Consider the following 13,340-nt stretch of genomic DNA (forward strand, 5'->3'; position numbering starts at 1 on the left):
ACACAAATTTGGGGCGGACCAGTCAAAGAATGTAGGCGACTTGGTTGTTCCATCTCAATGTTTGGCCGCGGAAATACTCAACAGGTTTGCCGAATTGGCGCTTCCAAATTCCAGAAAAGAACGCGGGCGGGCTGTCTCAAAATTGTTGAAGCCAGCTGTAGAAGCTTGTAGAAGGCAGCAACGATACCAGAGCTTTTCTTTTGATGGTCCTCGGGCGAACTGCCCAGAATCACCGCAGGCAAAGAACCGGTAGAATAGACACCCAGTGGTGCCGCCAAAGATGATCCAATTTTTTTAGACTCATCAAAATCTCGCGACCGAGCCCTAGAAACGACGACGTCTCGGAGCATAGACGGTCACATCCTACTGCAACTCGTCAATATCGAGCGCATCGAAGTTCGGAGGTCGAGTGTAGGAGGTGTACCGAGGAGAAGGACGAGGGATTCGGGATCCAGCCGTCGTGATACGGGTGAACTCTTCGCGATTGTAGCGACGCAGCGAGACTGCGCTAGCCTCGCCGATAACGACAGTCGGCTTTGCGACAGGCTGCTTACCCTCACTCGACGTCAACGCAGCATTCGCATCCTTGGGGCCCAGAGCAGCTGGTGCGAGGACGCCTTTCCACTTGGCCTCCAGTTCTGGCCGCTGTTCAGGCTCCTGCTCCATTTTCTCGATGACCATGTCGCGGAGTCGATCTTCGAGGACTTCGAGATCCTGCTTGCTGGGCGACGGGTGTTTCTTGGTGCTGGGCTCAGGCTGATCGCGGAAGAGTCTCCAGCCGCCCGACAGCCTCAACTTTTTCGGAGTAGGGCTGGAAGCACTAGGGCTTCCCTCAGTGTCGTTGATGGACGCAAGATGACGGTCGTCAGCCTTTGCATACCGCTTAGAGGGGCTTTCTCCAGAGCCTGCCTTCCGGTCGGGTCGACGCGGGGTTGAAGCACAGACGGGCTTCTCAGACAAGATTCCTTCGAGGTCGGCATCGAAGTCCTTCTCAGTATCGAAAGGGTTCAAAGGAGGAACCGGAGGGACACCAGTGGAGTCAAGGCTACTCTTGAGGCGATGCTCGAAAGGAGTGGGAGGACGATTTGCGACTTCGCACTCTTCCGAGAAGGGATCTTCTGGTGAATCGCTGCCGCCAACCGAGCTTTCATCATCAGCCACGGCCTTACGAACGATGCGATCTCCGACGATGCTCTGAACCTTGTGACTGTACAGGTTGTTGCCCTCATTGAGACGAAGCTCGATAGAGCTGACGATCGACGTCTCTTCGACTTCGACTTCCTCGAGGTGATAGTACGCCGCAGGGTTGGGCAGATCGCACGTGGTCAACCCAATGGGCGCTGAGATCTTGCCCCTGATCTTCGATTCTGGCGTTGCAGGCTTAGGCAGGATGGATTCGAACACGTGGCGAACCTTGGAGACAACCTTGTGACGACGAAACAAGGAAGTCTTTGATGGAGGAAGTCTGGGTTTCTCCGAACCAGGGGGCTTCAGGGTTTGAGTCGCAGCCAGCATTGCACCGGTCTTGATATCGACGAAGGCGGGGTCGATCAGGCCTGATCTAGGACCATTCTCTGGACCAAGAATCCGGACGGGAACGTCCTCGGTGTCAAGATCCTCTTCGACGGAAGCCTGGCCGCTGATTGTCTGGATGCGAGCAGCCTGTTCGGCGGCAGCCCGGGCGGCAAGAGCCTCGGCGACAGCAGTCCGTGAGAAATCCTCCCCGTCATTGCATCCGCCGTATGAGAGTGGAACCGTGGTAGAGGGAGGCAGGCACAGAGGATGTCTGTTGCCGGGGTCAAGCATCGTGGTCTTGGAATGCGGGAAGTTAAGCATTGAAGGACGATTCTCGGGGTCGACGAAGCCATCGACACTCTTCTCCTGCTTCCCACATTGACGTAGCGAGGACTTTGCAGGGATAGCCGGAGCAACCTCGTCAATCCCCGCAACTTGGGTGTCAGACTGGCAATGAACGGAAAAGTCCTCCGATGGAAGATTAACAATTCGGTACGTCGAGGGCGCTGTGGGTTGCACATCAGGAGAGATCATAGGTGCGATAGCCATCGGCTCAGTTCCACAAAGAAGAACAGATGGATGACTGCTCAAACCGTTGGGATGATGATAGATGGTGCTCTCCAGCAAGTCGTTGGCCAAGCGGTCAACATTTTGGTCGGTGTTGCCGCCTGGATCAGGGTAACTGAAGGGATGGGCGGGACCGCTTCGATTCTCAGGCAGCGAAGGAGTGACGGGAGCTGTTGCAAGTGTCAGCTGGTACCGAACGAGACGAGAGACCTGTCACTTACCTTGAGTTTCCTTTTTCTCTTTCTTCTTGTTGCCCTTACCACGACGACGCGGCGCCAGATTGGCGAGGGTGCTCACGGATTTTTTCATCGTACATGAGGCATCTTTCGATGGGGAGAAAGGAGTGGACAGGACGTCGAAAGTCCTAGCGGAAGAGAGAAAATCAACGACAAAAAAAATGAAGCGAATGTTGCTGAGGTTCTTGATGCTGCGAAGCTAGACAGTGAGTGATTAGCCAACCTGAAAGGTTTCTTCCCAAGTGCTCGATGCTGACGAACCAAAGCTGACGAATTTGAAGCGCTTCAGATGGCACTGATGGCAATCAGAGAGCGGCCTTTGGACAACGCCTCGTCTGGATCTGACATACCTTGCAACGGGATTGAAGTTCTTTTCCTGAGATCGACTGTTGCTAAAGCCAGCAACAGGCGACCGAGTTGATTGTTGCGATTGCTTCTGAGGAATTTGAGGAATCGTGGAAAGCGAACGTGGGGGACACGATGGTGAGGTGCGGAAAAGGAAAAAAAGAGGCGAGCGAACCGAAACCGCCCTTCCAACTGAACAGGTTTTTCCGTGGGAAGGTTCGGACGTTCCTCCTCTCAACACCAAGCCCACTGTCGTGGCTTCCTGTTTCGAGCCTCCGAGATAAGCCCTATGTTTCGTTCGGCGTTTGGTTATTCCACAGGGGGATAAGAGCGGAGACTCGAGCGTGGTCCCCGGGTGACTAGTGACTTGCACTGGAAACCTCAGGGGACGATAAGTAGGTCTACGGCATGAAGAGCGAGTCCAAGCCGCAATTTGAAAGAGCTCACGGAGGATAGGCTCAGTGGCTTTGTCTGGGTGTGAACCTGAGTGCCCCTGAAAGCCTCTGACTTGCACCATCCGGAGTTGTCATCTTTCAGTCTTGGGTTGCGGGGTGAGGCCCAACAAAGTCCTCATTCGAAAGGGGTTGCAGCATGTCGTCTAGGGAAACAGCAAAGATACTCGAACAGCCTCGAAGCAATCTCAAACAAACCTTTGGGAGATCTCGATTGTGTGTCATGTTGGTAAACATCATGGGTTGTGGCTGTGGCGGAGACTTACCTCAAGACATGAGAACGCCATGGCTGGTTATTGCGCTGAAGAAAAGCAGGAAACCGGGACTGCGCAGAGTCATTATCTAGCATTCTCGGCCCGAGGTTACACACATATCAGGGTATCGATAACTCTGTCTGGAGACACGGAGATGGCGTTTCGCATCAGGAAGAGCGAGGCCATGGGATCAAGCAGAACCATAAGACGATGGGGCGTAACATGGCTTGGGCAGATGGAGCACAACTTCACTGGGACATTTGATGTGTTTCTAGGAGAGTTGTTCACATTCTGGCAAAGAGACAATAAACATCCAGCTTGAATTTCGCAAGTGCTGACTCAACATACTCTAGCAGAAAAGGGGGTAACCATGAAGCATATGCTATATTGCCTATCCCATTAACCCGTAGAAATTTGATAGGAAAATTTTGTATGGCTATTCAAAAGTAAAACAATCATCCAAAACAGTCACATGTGGCAGGCAAAGAGATAGTCCAAAGATGAACATTGAATCCGGCTTCGTCCGACCATCACCGGAGTGCACCGTGGCCGGCGACGGGGCCTGCGGGCAGCCGTTTTGACCGGTGAACGTTCTAGATGGGGCGAACTACGGGGACGGAAGCTTAGGAGGGGCACCGGAGGAGAAGCCGGCCTGCAGCCAGCCGTAGCCACCTGCGGAGATGCTCGAAGCATCTCGGTGTTGGGATATGGATCCCTCGATAAGAGGTTTGTGCCCAGCCCTTCGCCTTTTGCCGTTACATGGGCAGCGGGCCAGGGGAGGGAAATTTCTAACAGAGCATGTCTCGGAAAGGAGACAGCGGTTCGGAATAACAGTAGGTACAGATCGCTGCAAGCAAACAAACATGGAAGGCAAATAACTCGCCAGCCGAGGTTTCTGACCATCTCGATCATCTTAGTCAGTCCTCATGGATGCAAGAGAAAGTTGCTGACCGGCTTACGGGCACGACATGCTCGGTTTCGCCGTTGGAACGCACGCGGACATCGGAAAATGCGAGAGGAGGGTCCCGTTTGAAGCGGAGACGCCGCCACCGGAGAGGGCCAATTGGAAAAGATTGGACCGTGATTGGTCTGTCAGCATGTCCAATGCGCAATTTGATTGGCCCATTTCCAGAACGGCTTGGCAGGAAGGTTCCACGCTCAACTCCGTCTCCTGCCGAGTCCCAGCCGTGCCTGCCAAAGCGGGAAGGGAAAGCTGGTCCGTTTCAAATCCCGTCAACTTTCTGGCGCAGCGAACCCTTTTGACTTCCCTCCTGTGCCACCTCAACCGTCGTATTTCTCCCATCTTCAGCCCCAAACCTTCCGAGTGATCCCTTTCCAAATAACGTCGTTCTCGTCGTCGTTGATCCCTCCCGCCGAATCGAACTCCTGACGACACCCGTCGGACGAAAGAAAAGTCCTCAACCACTACGGATCTCCTACTGCGACTCCCGCGACCCCTTTGCTTGTTCGCACTTTAATAACTGTTCGCCACTTCCTCACATCGACTCAACCCCTCATCCAATACTCGTAGCTGCATTGCAATCCGACGACGCCGTAAATTCAACATGTCTTTCTCCAGCCTCGTTCAGGATCTTACCATGAGGGAGTCCGGCGTTCCGCGCCGACCCCGCGGTCCTCAATCAGTCTCTACCATTGATGATGGCCGGTCGCAAGTTTCCCGCGCCATGTCCTACGCCAGCACAGCGGCGACGAGCGTCAGCATCTCTGGCGATATTTCCAGCCAGCTGCACGGCGGCTACTTCCACCCCCTTGCCCGCTCTTGGCAAGCCGAGAGACAGTTGACCAAGGTGAGTTCTGCGACTCGAGGCATAATACAGCCATCCGTGAATCATTGCTGATTTGAACCCTCTTTAGTCCATGCTCATCTACCCCCTCTTCATTTCCGACCAAGACGACGAGGAGATCCTGATCCCCTCTTTGCCCGGCCAATACCGCCGAGGCATCAACAAAACAATGGCCTGGCTGGAGGTGCTTGTGCGCAAGGGTCTGCGCTCCGTGATGCTCTTCGGCGTGCCCGTGCGCCCGGGGACCAAGGACGCTCTTGGCACCGCCGCCGACGACCCAGAGGGACCCGTTATCAGAAGCATTCGCGCTATCCGCCAGCGTTTCCCTCAGCTCTTCATCTGCGCCGATGTCTGCCTGTGCGAGTACACTTCCCACGGCCACTGCGGTATTCTGCGTGACGACGGCAGCTTGAACAACCAGCTGTCCGTTGACCGCATTTCCGACGTTGCCATTGCTTACGCGGTCGCCGGCGCACACTGCGTTGCTCCCTCGGACATGAACGACGGCCGAATCCGTGCCATCAAGCTGAAGTTGATCGAGGAGGGCATCGCTCACAAGACAGTGCTTATGTCATACTCGGCCAAGTTCTCGGGTTGCTTGTACGGTCCGTTCCGTGACGCCGCAGGCTCTGCCCCGTCATTCGGCGACCGCAAGTGCTACCAGCTGCCTCCGGGCGGCCGTGGCTTGGCCCGCCGCGCAATTGTCCGTGATATTGGTGAGGGTGCCGACATCATCATGGTTAAGCCCGCCAGCCAGTATCTCGACATTATCAGCGACGCAAAGGAGCTCGGCAAGGACATGCCTGTCGCCGCGTACCAGGTCAGTGGCGAATTCGCCATGATCCATGCGGCGGCCAAGTCTGGCGTTTTCGACTTGAAGGCGATGGCTTTCGAGTCGACCGAGGGTATCCTGAGAGCTGGTGCGACCATTGTCATCAGCTACTTCACTCCCGAGTTCCTCGACTGGCTCTCCACCTGAAAGATGACGGACGGTATAGCTTGATGATATAAAGGCAAGGTGTTCTGGGCGTCTGTGACTATTTTTGCGATTGTTTTCATGACGTAGGAGAAAGCGGCATGATGGATTCGGTGGTATAGGCTGGGATGTCACGGGTTCCGGCAGGCGTTGGTTTCGCATATTTGTACAAGATACACTCCCTTTTTGGTTCAGTGTCAGACGTAGAGGATACCTAAAAAGCTAATGAGACGGCGGGTATAACGGGACGATGCGACGAGACGACGTTCGAGCTGCGGCTAACTACAGACTCGACGTGTTTGTGTCAGGCGGGTGGTTCTCTGTATGCCAAACTCAATAATCACCACACGCAAGATGTATTATTACTAAGTATCGACATGGTTCAAGAAACACGGATTAACTCTCTTGTTGTACAAATTTAGATATCGCGTCCCGTGTCTGCAATGCTACGTTGATGTGTATGTACTACCATTCCATCACATGGGGAAACGAGACGAGACGAGATGAGACTCACGAGAGCGAGCCTCAGCGAGGTATCCGGGCTACGGAGCAAAATTAAGCGTAGTCGGTCAGCAAGGCGCGCCGCACAGAAGTATTTTGTTCCGGGGGATGGGACTGGTTACTGGATCGTGCCAGTCTGGACAGTGGATTTGAGAATTAGAAGGAGTCTCACAACCGAGAGCAACGTCGATCCAGGGCCGTCTGTGCCCTTGGCCCCTGGGTTTCTTGGGGGGTCACTGGGGGGGCATTGTCTATTGAAAGCCAGTGAGCCGAAAGTTGAATTGGTGGATGGTGGTCTGACTCGGCTTTCGGATGCTGATCGTCAGTCTGTTCTTGATTTTAATTGGGGACATGCTACGCAGTACTACCTAGAGGCTAAGGGGAGCCGAGAGAGAGAGAGACGGGATCCTAAAACAGAGGCCTGGGGTTTCTCCCCTTCTCGGTTGCGAAACCCGGCGGCTCGCTGTTACGGGTATGGGTGTGCTGTATAATGCTGTGCTGTCTTCTGTAGGCGTGGCTGACTGACACATTGCTGATAGAGGAGGCCGAGGAACTGGAGTTGAGTAAACTCACTGAACCTATACTCCTAAAGGAAGAGGACCGGTCGAATTGGGTATCCTAACCGTCTACGCGACTGGGTGGGAAATGAATTGGCAAATGACTGTTGGAATGGATCGGAGATGGGAGACGGAGCACTTGTCCTAGACATCATACATGTCAAATTACTTCCGTCTGTATCAGTAGTCCAGTACTCCGTACGCAAATCCCAGATAGCGGTTGAGGCGAACTCCCAACAACACATGGCAATACCTGTGGCAAGTGTGGCAGGCACGGCGGGACGGACGGGCGGTGCGGTGCCTGCCATGCATTCTGCGTGACGGATTGCCAATCTGGAACAAAGCCAAGGGGTTGACTGCCGGGAAACAAGCTGTACCCCTGACGGGGGGAGGAGAAGACCAAGAGTACTTGCATTCCCACTGGAATCTTGAGGAGATGCAGACTTTAGGTGCCTTACGTAAGGTAAGTACTGTAGTCTGCACGCGCTGGGCGCGCCGCTGTCTCTCTAGAGTCTCGACGTGTATCTTGTCCAGTCCAACGACATGAGGTGCGCCGAGGTTGGAAGATGGGAAGCTGGAGATTCATTGGAAGAGACGGGTACCTACATGACCGTGCCACACTGATACCTTAGCCACCTTAGGCGAATTGGCAAAGTGCGGTGCCTGGCCCGCGACTCCAACTTCCAGACCTGCAAGTGTGCATGCCGTGCCATGCCGTCCGCGCCGCCGCCGCCGCACACCTGGACCGTCGCAGCGTCTCGAACACTCGAGCCTTGTGCCCCCCGGTTTCCCGAGCGCGGTAGCGTGGATCCAAGCGCCGATCTCAACCTTGAAATTACTGCAAGTTTGCAACACCTTGAGACCACCGCCATCCATCCATAGTGTCCATGGCCATTACCCCCCCGACGGACGCACAAAGTACCGAAAAACTGGACCACCTCCATTTGTTGGAGCCCATCGAATCGCCCTCTTTCGACCAATATGTGGCATTCCTCGATATTCCCCAGCACAAGTGCTCCAGTCCGCTTACGACAGCTCTTTGCGAAAAAAGTGGTACCGGGAAGCTTCTGATTCCTGATAAGTCATGCGCCGAGACCTGATATCGGTCCTGAGGTGCCGTCTTTTGGCTTGATGGGCGGCCATGGCATTCTCTCGGCGGGAACAGAGAGTAACCCTACGAACGTTTCCATCTTGTGATCTTCCCCTTTTGAGCCGCCCTCGAGGTTTTGAGTCCCAGTGATACCCTTTTTCCCCATGGATCCTGAGACCCTTGCCAATGCTCATCCCCCGGTCCGGTCAGTTCGGCGTCTGCCCAGACGAGCCGTTGAACCGTCATTCGTTCCACCCCGTTGAGAATATTCTGCAGAGAGGTGCCTAGGTGTGATGCGCCCGGCGGAAAGACTCAAGAAGGGAGGGAGGAAGGAGGGGCGGGAGATGATGGGCGGCGCACCGCGGCGGACTGGGGGTTCCACTTGTTGGAGGAAAAAGAGGATATCCCATCCCTCTCTCCATGTCCCCATGAAAGGGGAATCGGGGGGGCTGGAGACTTCTATTGGATCATTCCAAGGTTGGGTTGGATCCATTGGAGAAGAGCCGACGACATCGACAACTTTGAGAGGAGGACTGGATCCAATATTGATTGATTGACTCCGTAGGCCCTTTACGTACCCTGCGTGGCTTGCGTATCTCAGACACTGGGACGAGTGTGCAATATCCAGTCATGTTACGCACCATTCCAGCATCAATCCACCAGGTTATTCTTTGTTGGACAGATACCGACTGTGTCTTGGATTCTAGTAAGTTTTTTTCTTCGTGATTTTATTTTTACTTTGGTTTTTCTCACCCAAATTGTTTGGCTGGTTTTTGTGTATGCATCCCTAGTAAGTGGCCAGGTGCACGTAACAAAGTCAACAAACAGATTAGATCTGCCGATGCTGCTTTCCCAGCATTGTCTTGCTTCGTCTCGCTTCATTCAAATGATTTTCCGGGGCTCATAGGCTCATCGTTTACCGTTTTGTTTCCCCTTTATTCTTCTGAGCAGTCCTTGCTTATTTTGGTCTACCGGCCGCCCGCCCATCTCTTGGAGTCTATCCCACTTTCTTTGGACGTGCTTCGATATTTCATATAAGTGTGAAACCACGCGGCCCCGTTTCTATCTCCCGCCCCAAGTTGCCCCAGTCTCCGCGACTGGACCCAATGTTTCCTGAGAGCGATAACTTTACTTGCAAGTTTCCAAGCCATCTATCCGCAGACTGGCACATGGGAAGGCAACGCTACCAAATGCTCCCAAACCTAGGTACCCGTTGCAAAAAGAACGTTGTACCTGCCGTTTCTAGCCTCGTCGTCGTATCGATCTGAATTGGATTGGAATAGAGGCTAATTTGTTTCTCCCCGATTCCCTCCCACCCCCTTCTCAATTTTACTCTCCGTCTCATCGTTGGGTACCTTAGTTTAGACACACATACTCGGTACTCATACTCGGTACTCTGTTCTCTCTATCAGCCAACTTCGCCTCGGTCATTCTTCGTACTTTGTCACACGAGCGGCTTACTTCCATCGTTTCATCCCTTCTTTTGCATGTAGCTCATTGGACCGTTCGGCGGCCGTGCTCATCATTCGAGTCTGCTCACCTACCACACTCTCACACACTCCACGCACCGCGTCGAGAGGAAATCCGATCATCAGAGAAGCAGAAAAAGTCTGAGGTTGTTGGTGCACAGTCAGCGGCGCTCCTGACTTGCTTGACATCTGCGCCTCGGCTGGGTCCTTTCCACATCCTTCGTTTGGTTCGAACCCACGAGCCTCTGACTTTTTTTCCTCTCTTGCCCGCGGTGGTGGTGTTCTCTTGTGACTATGTGCTGCCTTTCAGCTGCCTTCCCATCCATCAAACCAAAATTACAGTTCCTTAGTCCCGTCATTCTTGCCTTTCCCGTGTCAGACAAGACAAGACAGGAACGAACAGACTGAAAGTGGGCAGGTGCCTTCCTTCCCATTCCCTCGTCCCTTCCTCGATGGTTCCAAGGGCCCTCTAAACTCAACATCAAGAAAGGAAAGAGTTCCTTGTCTCACCTTCCACCTTTTCTTTCGTCTCTCTTGCCGTCCAAGGCCGTCCAAGGCAAAAACACCAAACACAAAAACACAAGATAAACGTAACCTTCCGTTATGGACACCAATAAACACAAGACCAGAGAGGAACAGAGATAACACGAGGCTTTTGAATGCACCTTCTCTACCTATTTACGGATCCTTTGTACTCTGCACACTGCACTCTGCACCTGCCTGGTCTTTTCCCATGGTGCATCCCTTCCCAAACCCGTCATAGCTGCCACACTTGAACCTTTTCCCACTCTTGCACAACCCTGAAACAGGCCCCCATCTACCCACACCACTGACGCTCTCTCCCAACTCTGCTCGCCTCGAAAGTCACGTCTTTCTCAACTTCTGAGGTCACAGCCGCCTGGCATCAACCCCACATTGGCACATCCTACGGATACCAACCCGTCCTGCTCCTCTTATTGCCAGACCGGGAACCTCGAATCGTTTATGCGCTGAGCTTTCCAACGTGTCGTTCCCATCTCAGCCCAGCCGGACCCTTTTCTTTTCCGTTTTGGCCCTGTTTACTCTCATTCTTTCACGGTTACCAATCTCTTTCTTTCCCTCTGCTGTTCCTGTACCCATTCTCCACATTCCCTCTTCCCAAGGGCCCACGCCTTTGCTACGTCGCGGAGGTATCCCAGGTCTTGGATCCCCTTTCCCCCCAAAGATCCTGCTTAAGCCCAGGTCCCATCAACAAGGTCAAGGTCAAGGTCAAGGTCACGGGCTCGTTGACGAGACGAGACAAGACACACGCCCAGCCGCATCCAGCAGCACCCAGCAACACCCACGCTTCCCAGCCAGCCTGAGCCAGCGGCGGTACCTCCTCCTCGGGAAACATCCTTTCTCACAGGCCCTGTCTGTTCTGTGTCTGCTCCCAATTACATTTACCTGCCCTTGCCGACCGTCACTCTCCTTTCGCCCCTCCCTTCTGCAGATCCAGATCGTCTGAATAACAAGGGCCTTCCGGATCAAAACCGCCTCGTTCCCTCTTCCGCCTCCCCCTTCCTCTCCTACTTGATTCCTTCTGGCCCTGTCCTGTTCAAGCCGTGCCTGCTTGATACTGTACCTCTTACCTGCCTGCCGCCTGGCCACCAGAGCCTCCCTTATACCCACCCAACCAACACCAAAATCCACCCGCTCGCCGGTTGCATTGCAGGACAATGAACGGATACGCTGCTTCAAAAGTGTCCCTCTCACACGAAGAGGGTATGGGACTCCTAGATGAGAAGACGTTGTCCGACGTCGAGAGCGAGAGCGGTAGGGCCGACCTCGAAGTCCGTTTTGCGATACCACGATGGTCGACTGTCGCCCGGGGTGTAGTTGGCTATACGCGGGCCATACCATGGAGGGTTACCGTCATCCGCGGCCTCATCTTCCTGCTACCTAGCTTCGTCCAGAGCCGATTCTCGAGAGAACGAGGCCGAACCGACAAGCTGTTTCCGACATCACATCTCGACGGCATGAGAGGCTTAGCAGCGCTTTTCGTCTTCTTCTGCCACTACTTTTACCAAGCCTTCATCATTGCCGAAGGCTGGGGCTCATCAGAAAAGAACTACCACATTCTCAAGATGCCCTTCTTCCGACTCTTCTACCAAGGTCCGCCAGCGGTCTGCCTGTTCTTTGTAATTTCCGGCTACGCTCTTTCCATGAAGCCGATCAAGCTCGCTAGGGCCGGAAACATGGAGGAATTCTCCGTGACGACGACGTCTTTGATTTTCCGCCGTTTCATCAGATTGTACATGCCGACTGCCATCTCGACCTTTTGCATCATGCTCCTGCTCCAGTTTGGAGTATACGAATGGACCAGAGACTTTGCCATTGATCGGGCTTTCCACAAGAACGTCATGGAGCCTCACCCAAAGCCGCTGGACACCTTTTCGGAGCAGTTTTACGACTGGGTCTGGAGCATGTTCAACTTTGTTCACGTGTTTGGCTGGGAGCGCTTTGGTGGTAGCACATGTAAGTGGTTTTGGAGAACAAAAGTATTGAGATTTGCTAATACCATTCTTAGCATATGATGTGCACCTGTGGACTATTCCGGTGGAGTTCCGCTGTTCCATGTACCTGTTCATCACCCTGATCGGCTTGGCTCGTGTACGGTCCGGACTCCGTTTCCTCTTCCTCTCGGGAATCATCGCCTTCACGTACCGAAACAACCGTTGGGAGCTGCTGTTGTTCTACTTTGGCATGATGCTTGCGGAATACGATCAGATCATGGGCAACAACACACCTGTGCCGCAGCCCTCGGTCCTTCCTTCGAATGGCGCCGCCGCTCCCCAGGGGAGCCGACTGAAGGGCTTCTTCTGGGCAATGCTCAGCATTCTAGCCATCTACTTTATGTGCCAGCCGGACATCAACTACGAAATCACTCCTGGTTGGGTCTGGCTCTGCACGTTCATTCCCAAGTGGTGGACGGAGGAAGGATACAGATTCTGGCAGTCTATCGGAGCTGTCATTTTCGTTCTTTGCGTGGGCCACTCTCCTAGATGGAAGAGCTTCTTCAACCTTGCTCCCATCCAGTATCTCGGCAAGATCAGCTACGCACTTTACCTCATGCACGGACCAGTCATGCACACCGTTGGCTACATGATTGAGAGACGTGCGTACGCCATCACCGGCCTCGAGGGCTGGTGGTACAATGCCGGATTTGTTCTGGGATCTTTCGGCTGCATTCCTGCGGTTATCTGGGCTGCCGATGTTTTCTGGCGCTTGTTTGACATCCCGACGGTGCGATTTGCGAAGTGGTTTGAGACAAAGTGTCTCGTCAAACAGGAATAGAGCAGATTGGGGGCAAATGCTTGCGCGTCACGGCCGATATTGCGTCTCGACAAAAACGCTCACACACACAATGAGCTGGGTCTCGAAAGTCGTTATGGAAATCGACTAATAATAGCATGACACGGCGTTTTATATCACACGGCATTATTACTTTATACCTGGCGTCGGGTTGATTTTTTTTATGGGGATGGGGGCTTTATCAAAGTTTTGGGGCAATTATAGATGGCATCGAGACAGAATGCACCTCTCAGGACCAAC

General features: G+C 53.6%; 3 protein-coding genes across 3 annotated transcripts; 2 read left to right on the plus strand and 1 right to left on the minus strand.

Moving 5' to 3' along the window:
• Positions 1-363: 363 nt before the first annotated feature.
• Positions 364-2,391, minus strand: HER10_EVM0002500 (uncharacterized protein; the record flags this gene model as incomplete). The annotated part of the gene is made up of 2 exons (XM_035472207.1): positions 364-2,252; positions 2,304-2,391. The coding sequence occupies 2 exons, from the start codon at positions 2,389-2,391 to the stop codon at positions 364-366; spliced, it is 1,977 nt and encodes a 658-aa protein (XP_035338093.1).
• Positions 2,392-4,616: 2,225 nt separating this feature from the next.
• Positions 4,617-6,545, plus strand: HER10_EVM0003347 (delta-aminolevulinic acid dehydratase). The gene is made up of 2 exons (XM_035473027.1): positions 4,617-5,177; positions 5,245-6,545. The coding sequence occupies exons 1-2, from the start codon at positions 4,935-4,937 to the stop codon at positions 6,151-6,153; spliced, it is 1,152 nt and encodes a 383-aa protein (XP_035338167.1). The 5' UTR covers positions 4,617-4,934; the 3' UTR covers positions 6,154-6,545.
• A 4,919-nt stretch (positions 6,546-11,464) lies between these two features.
• On the plus strand, positions 11,465-13,082 carry HER10_EVM0006366 (acyltransferase; the record flags this gene model as incomplete). Its single annotated transcript, XM_035475953.1, has 2 exons — positions 11,465-12,263; positions 12,316-13,082. 2 exons carry the CDS (start codon positions 11,465-11,467, stop codon positions 13,080-13,082), a joined length of 1,566 nt encoding a protein of 521 aa, XP_035338440.1.
• Between the last annotated feature and the right edge of the window lie 258 nt (positions 13,083-13,340).

Source organism: Colletotrichum scovillei (assembly GCF_011075155.1).
Source record: "Colletotrichum scovillei strain TJNH1 chromosome Unknown Contig00001, whole genome shotgun sequence".
Taxonomy (NCBI): domain Eukaryota; kingdom Fungi; phylum Ascomycota; class Sordariomycetes; order Glomerellales; family Glomerellaceae; genus Colletotrichum; species Colletotrichum scovillei.

Coding starts and splice junctions, on each gene's coding strand:
- HER10_EVM0003347 (XM_035473027.1), top strand. CDS start 4,935: ATGTCTTTCTCCAGCCTCGTTCAGGATCTTACCATGAGGGAGTCCGGC. Junction 5,178..5,244: donor CCGAGAGACAGTTGACCAAG/GTGAGTTCTGCG, acceptor AACCCTCTTTAG/TCCATGCTCATCTACCCCCT.